This window comes from Galeopterus variegatus, unplaced genomic scaffold (assembly GCF_000696425.1).
Source record: "Galeopterus variegatus unplaced genomic scaffold, G_variegatus-3.0.2 Scaffold6344, whole genome shotgun sequence".
NCBI lineage: Eukaryota > Metazoa > Chordata > Mammalia > Dermoptera > Cynocephalidae > Galeopterus > Galeopterus variegatus.
This window is the reverse complement of record NW_007732455.1, coordinates 23,479-30,618: the sequence shown is the minus strand read 5'-3', so window position 1 is coordinate 30,618 and position 7,140 is coordinate 23,479. Positions and strand designations below refer to the sequence as shown.

Below are 7,140 nucleotides of genomic sequence, written 5' to 3'. Positions count from 1 at the left end.
GCGTGGTGCGGGCACAACACTGAGGGTTGCGATCCCGTTGCCAGTCCCCAGTACGGGCGCGACACCGAGGGTTGCGAGCACGACACCAAGGGTTGCGATCCCGTTACTGGCCATTAAAAAAGACAAAAAGGAAAAAAAAAAATGTAGAGCACAAAATTTCACATAGGAAAACATCAAAATTATGCATGAAATATGCATAGAAAATCTCCAAATTTTTTATCATGAGCATGTATTGCTTTCATAATTTTGATGGTGAAAATACTTTTAAAAGAAAGGCTTTGATATTCTCGATTATAGTTACTGTTCCATATAAATAAAAATTATGTTAGTTTAAAACCACTACCCTAGGACTCAAGCCCCTCCTCCAGGCCCTGAGTTACTGTTGCATGCAGCACCTATTTTCAGCACCAACTTCAGGAGATTGAGACCACAGGAGGCAGATTTATGTAATTCCAGTGGCCAAGCATACTCAGTAGTAAGTTTATCCTTGAATGACCTTCCCCCAGAGGTGCTAGAGAGCATTGAACATATTTTGAGTATTTTTCAGAGAATATGTTAAAATTTGACCACTGAGCATGCTCCAAAGAAGCAAATAGAGCACACATAAGCCTAGGTAACATAACCAGTTACATAACTGGGAACCACCTCCTTATTTAAATATTCATTAGATATCATGAATATGTATAGAATTGCCAACTATAAAAGTAGAATCCAGGAAGAAGGCAGGGCTGTGCTCACTCTTGAGTCAGCCTGCACTTTGCCTGTGAAGTGTATATTTCTTGCTCTTTTCAGTAAGCCTGTTCTCAGTTTCTACTCTGACTCTGCTCTTGAATTCTTTCCTGCAGTGGAACCAAGAACCTGGTGGAGGAAGGGGTTGAGGTCGGGTATTCAACCTCCCTAGACCCTCTCCTCCAGTAACAAAAGCTGATCTATATTATTATTATAACTATTGCCCCCTAAATATAAATGAAGAATATATCAGCTTTATTATGCAACCACAATACATGAATATTTAGATGTATTATGCATTCAAATACAAAAATTAGCAAATGATAATTAATGACACCCCAAAAATGACTGAAGTTCTTCAAAAACAACTTTCTGGAACATTTGTTGCATTACACTTTGATTTATAGAGACTAGACTTACACATAGCACAAGCTACTCAAAATCAGGTAAACCTACTAGTCATGATGACATACATTTTAATATTATTTGAAATAGATATTGAGGAGAAAAGAAATTAAAGACCTCTAAGATTTTCTCAAATATGTCTCTAAAATGTTCTGGTGAACGATGATCAATATTACTACCAATAGGTGATAGATATAGAAAGTCACTAGGGAAACAAACTATTTCCTTTAGTATTTCCTTGCCACAAACCAGATCACTCTCTGAGAGGCTAGAAAGAGGACTCACTTGCCTCAGCAGCACCCCAGCTGGACACGGTGGCCATCCCCATAATGGTAAGGTTGGCTTTCACTGGCAATTTTGACACCATTTAACCATCTCTCCTTTAGAAGTCACTAAGGCACAGGAGGGGAGGATGAAAGAAGAATGGTACAAGGAAAACAAGACATATGTGCCCTGCAGCCGTTTTCTGCAGTGACGGGTTTCAAAAGAGTTCACTGCCTTAAAGAGATCTTTCCCACCTCGTAGCCAAACTTGGCCATTTCTACTCAGCACTTCTCCAAAAGCTAATCTCACCCACTTATGTCTTAAAATGAATTTTCCTCAATCAGTCCTTTCAGAGAAGTTAAAGAGCTATCTTTCCCTACAGCTTCAGCATCCAATTAAAATCACAAAAATTTCCACATTTAATAAGATCACTCACCCTTGAGACAAAAAGACATGTTATGAAAAAGTACCAAATAGCTTTAAAAAAGAACGTGTGTATGTACACACAAACAACCCTTTGATTAGTCTTTCTCATAAAATAAGCAATAAAGTCTGGAAGAATGGGGAGTAACTGCCTAATAGGTGCAGGGTTTTATCTTGGGGTGATAAAGATGTTTTGGAACTCATTGGCAGTGGGGGTTGCACAACATTGTCAATGCATTCAATGCCACTGAGCTGTTCACTTTAAAATGGTTAATTCTATCTTAGGTGAATTTTACCTCAATTTTAAAAAATGTAATAAAGCCCAAAACAGTTAAAACTCAATGTCTTTTAAGTAATTCTTGTCCTTCGTGCTTTGGTAAAGCACATTGTTTGGAAAATGCCACTAAGCACAGTTGTTTAGATACTTCTCCTTGCTGTTTCAGTTTTAAATTAATGGCTGCTATTCAACACTGGTGTCTGCCACAAGCCACCCATTAGGTCAGACTTGATTTCCAACAGAGGCAAAAGCAGGCAGTCGATTGCAGTCAGGTAAAAAAAAAGGTCTCGTTATGTTTTCATCCTGAGAAACAACAGTGAACGGTTTATTTTCTTTTTGATCAAGAGCTCCCAGACATAAAATGGTACTACCTGTAAAATATCTTTTTCCAAAGAAACTAGGCGCAGTTTATCCTGAAGTAGCTAAGGAGGTGGTCTATCAAACTCAGACTGTTGGTGGCAGTACAGTCAACAAGGAAATTACATGATTTTAAAAACAGACTTTATCTACAATATTCACGTTTTCCATTAAGAAACCACTAGCAGAACACTTGATGTAAATTGTCTGCTGAGGATCTACTTTTAAATTCCTGGAATCATATTCATGGAACAGAAATGGGAAAATAGTGACCTGATGATGCAAGTACTTCTATATTTCCAGCTTGTTTTTTGGTTTTAACCACATTCCTCCTTTCTTCTCTCCTTGAAAAACCACAAGGTATCAGAACAAATAAGCTGTTGGCCACTGGGATGTCACAGTGATAAGCACACACTTGGTAACATATTTTCCCATTTCCATTCCAAATAGACTTAGTAACATGTAATTCCCAAGGCATTAATTTTGGTTTATGCAAACATAGTTTATGAAACGTTTTGAAAACCTGTGATATACTATTGAAATTTTTCAGATTTGTCAGCCTGAAGCCTCAAAAATTAATAAAAAGAAAGAACAAATCAAATTTTCCACAGAGGTTTTTATTTAACACAGAGGTATTTATTATGTGCCAGGCACTGGTCTGGGCATTTACAAATATTAACTGATTTTTAATCCTCACCAACAACACTATGAAGTGGGTCCTATTCTTATCACCATGTTACAAACAAGGAACTTGTCCAAGGCAGACTACAGAGTTTCCTGCTCTTAACCACCATCTATGCTTTCTCTCAACAAAAGCATCATGCATAGCTATTATTGGTCATCACGGTGTCATGACCAGGGTAAAAGCTGGGGCCTCAGAAAGTATCTGTCACTCCTTCCCCAACCCTTCACCCCTTATAATGTACAACAAAACCAACAGCAGCACGTTTTAATTGCAAAGCATACTTGACCTTATTTGGTCCTCACAACACCCCACTAGGCAGGGCCGGGTCATGGGTATAATCTCTATTTCACAACCTGGCTCGGAAAGGTTGAAGAATTTGCTAGGAACCACAGTGAGTAGCAGGGCTGGGCTCCTGCCTTAGCTTTTGGATTCCCATGCTAGGGCTCCTTCCTCTACACATGGTGCTATAAACTTAGTGTAGCCCAGCAAACTTTACATGCTACAGCAGGGTCCTGCTGCTTTCTTTTTAGGAATCAACACACCTCCAGCACAGGGGAAATGCTGTTCTCTCCCTATCAGTAGTACATCTTTACACTGGTCTATCCAGTCCAGCCAGGTCTCTGTGTGACACTTTACTGGATTGGGGGTTGGGGGAGAAATAAGAACCAAACAGGGCTGGGTGGTGCCAGGACAACCTTGCCTTTCAGCGAGACAGATGAGAAGTAGGTTGGCAGGAAGAACCAGGAGCCACAGCTGCCTAATGTTCTACCTGTCCAGTGGACCCCCAAGACTGGGGTTCGTCCCTATCTCCTAAGGGTGGAATAGTAGCTAGAAACTGGACCAGGCCTCCCTGGGATGCTTCCTATATAGCAATGTCCCTCAGAGTCCAGGTCAGCCCGTCACTCTCATTTGGTCCCAATGACTTTAAGGAGGCCAGGTCAGTTTGGGATGTGTCGTGACATATCTTTCCCTCCAAGAAGATAGCTACTGGTCGTATGGGAGAAAGACCAAACTGAGCTTCTAGCAGAGTCTAACAGAAATTCTCACTCAGAAAAAAATGTAAGACTAACCTAGTACTAGGATGACATTAAAAACTTAACAACAGGTACAGCATGGGTACTTAAGCAGTCAGGAAGGCCCAAGCGAACTAGAGGCTACCTGCTCCACCAGACCCTACTCCTTTAATACCTGGATCAAGGGCAGGTGGGAAGGGGCAGACTGTGGAGGCCATGGGGCTTGGGGTGTCATTACTAACCACAGCCTAGGATCCTCGGGACCAGGGATATTAAACAATACAATAACATTTTAAATATAGAATATTTTTTAAAAACCTAATGAATTAAATGTGCATTTTCTCCTGTACATTCAATAATAACTAAGATATTTTAAAAAGCAGTGAAGAAACTCCACCCTGGAGGAGAATTAGAGGTAAATTACAATAATCAATACATCAACCCATCAAAATGATTTGTTAAATGTCTATTAATATAGCAACCACTACTCCTTGAACAGTAACAATTAGTCCTTAATAGTAACAGCAGCTTCACACCATTAATCTCACTTAATTCTCACCAGAACTTTATGAAATTATTATTATTCTCACTTTACAGATGAGAGCACTGAGACAGAGATTTGGTTATTTCCTCAAGGTCACACAAAGGTTAAAGAAGCACAGCAGGCCCTAAACCCTGGTGTGGGTTCTGAACCCCTGTGATCTCCTGCCTCCCTAGACACAGTGAAGCATCCCAGTTCTAGCAGGAGTGGCCAGAGACCCTTCGGGAAGAGGAAGTATTTAATGGAGTTTAGAGCAATGCCCTGGGTCCAGAAACGGTTCAGAGAGGGTTCTACAGCGAGTCAGATCTAGACTGCATGGTCCAAGAAGGGGAAGAATGGAGCACGGCAGGGCTGGAAAGCGGGTCCGGATGACAGAGGACTTCATTTTTAGCCAACTAAAGGTTTGAAGCAGGTGGCTGGAGCAAAGCTACATTTTAAGGAACATCGATCTGGCAGGAAAATGTAGATGAAATGGAGAAGCTAGAGTCATGTAAAGTGAGTGAAGACTTGAGGTCACGAAGAGCCAGAGGAGGAGGAGGAAGCCAGTGAGAAAGGACAAAGGTGATGCCAACTAAGGACACTGAGAGGAGAAAGCCTCCAAACCAAGTAAATGCAGGTCCCATTCTAGAGTCATGGAGGCAGCAGCGGATGGTCTGTTCATTGAGTGGCCCAGGAGCGCTGCTGATGACCGCCACCCTCTCCCGCTCTCCTCCTCCTCAGGGGACACACAACCCGGGGAACAGCTGATAAGGACAATCAGAGGCATGAAATGCAGTCCTCCCTCAGAGCATGGGCTAAAGACAACTTCTGGGCCTCAGACTTCCCTACCTGTCTTATCTTCCCTGCTCCCCATCCCCAAATTCTCATGCTGAAGTCCTGTCCCCCAGTATCTCAGAATGTGACTGCAATTAGAGAAAGGGCCTTTAAGAGGTAATTACGTTAAAATGCGGGCTTTAGGGTGGGCCCTAATCCAATATGGCTAGTGTCCTTATAAGAAGAGATTAGAACACAGACATACAGAGGAAAGGGAGAGAAGACGGCCATCTACAAGCCAAGGAGAGAGGCCTTAGAAGAAACCAACCCTGCCGACACCTTGATCTCAGACTTCCAGCCTCCAGAATTCTGAGACAATAAATTTGTTGGTTAAGCCACCAAATCTGCGGCACTTTGTTACAGCATCCCCAGCAAATGAACACACTGCCCACTCCCCACCTCCCAACACAGGAGAGTTGTCAGTGGAAGTGCTTGGTGAGAAGAATAAAAAACTGAACCAATCCCTTTCTTGTTTCAGAAACATTTTGTTTATATGGTCTTGGGACCTCATCTGAGTAGACACACACCCCCTAGCAGCTGTATTAGTCGCTACCATTTACTGGCGCTCACCACGTGGTGGGCCTTGGTCATTCCTCCCACGCTCACGGCACGGCTCTGCTGTGCAATGGTTAATACTATTCCCATTTTCAAATGAGGAACTGATGACCAAGAGGTTAAATAGAGTCACACAGTGAGTAAATCACAGGTTGCAGGTGGGCCCTGGCCTGAAGACAGCTAATCGATGCCCAGTGACACTTGTTCTGTGCTACCTTCTGAGGAGCCACTGGCCCTGGGGATGGCAGAGGGCAGGGCAAACCAGATGAAGCTGGCACAGAGAGAAGGCTCCAGTGTCTGGTGTGTAAGAGAGAAAGTCAGCCAGAACAGGTTTCCCTTCTTGGTTTCTTTCTCTTTTGCCTCCTAACTCAGGACTCCCTGCTTTACTACCTAATCACTCCTGTATCAACACATTCCAATCACTTCCAATCTTCCCCAGAGCAAAATCCAAATGACAGCCCTGGGGCCCAACATGATCTGCCCTTCCTCCCCGCCCCCACTCTCTGAGCTCGTCTCTCCCACCCTCTCCCTTGCTCTCGACCTTCTGAGCTGTGCTGTCCTCCCTGCTGTTTCTAGAATCCACCAAGGAGAATCAGGGAAGGTTAGCGTGAGATTTACATGGAGGATGACTAAGAGATCTCCGTGCTTTATATAAAGGTCACTTGGTGATTTGAAAGCAGGTGGTGTCACCATGTGAGGAAAAGCCACACAAGATGGACTATGTGACCTTGAGATGGGGAGGGCGCGCACATCCACCTGGGGACGTAACTTGCACACCTCTGGCCTGCAGTGGGAAGTGACCGCACATTCATTCCTGTGAACTGCCTGTGTCTAGCAAAGTAAAGGCAGACCACTTAGCCCACAGCAAGTGTCTAAATGGAATCACAATAGGTTTTTATGTCAATTTTAAAGTCAACAACTGAATACTTACAGTTCTGGGTTCAAACGTATACAGAGCTCTGAAGACTTTAACTTGCCCTGAAAGAGAGGAAAAAACAGCATCTGATCAATTCATCCTATACTGAATTTGCTCTAAATAACATTATCCATTATGTCCTTCAGAATCCCTAATTAAAAG

The 7,140-nt window shown here is 42.8% G+C and overlaps 1 protein-coding gene across 1 annotated transcript in view; it reads right to left on the bottom strand.

Annotated features, from left to right (window-relative positions):
- The window catches only part of OSTF1 (osteoclast stimulating factor 1), a 67,817-nt gene that overhangs the window by 37,201 nt on the left and 23,476 nt on the right, over positions 1 to 7,140 (bottom strand). Inside the window, exon 2 of the mRNA XM_008590737.1 lies at positions 6,994 to 7,040. Coding sequence (XP_008588959.1) covers positions 6,994 to 7,040 — 47 coding nt within the window. The remainder of the gene's footprint in view (positions 1 to 6,993; positions 7,041 to 7,140) is intronic.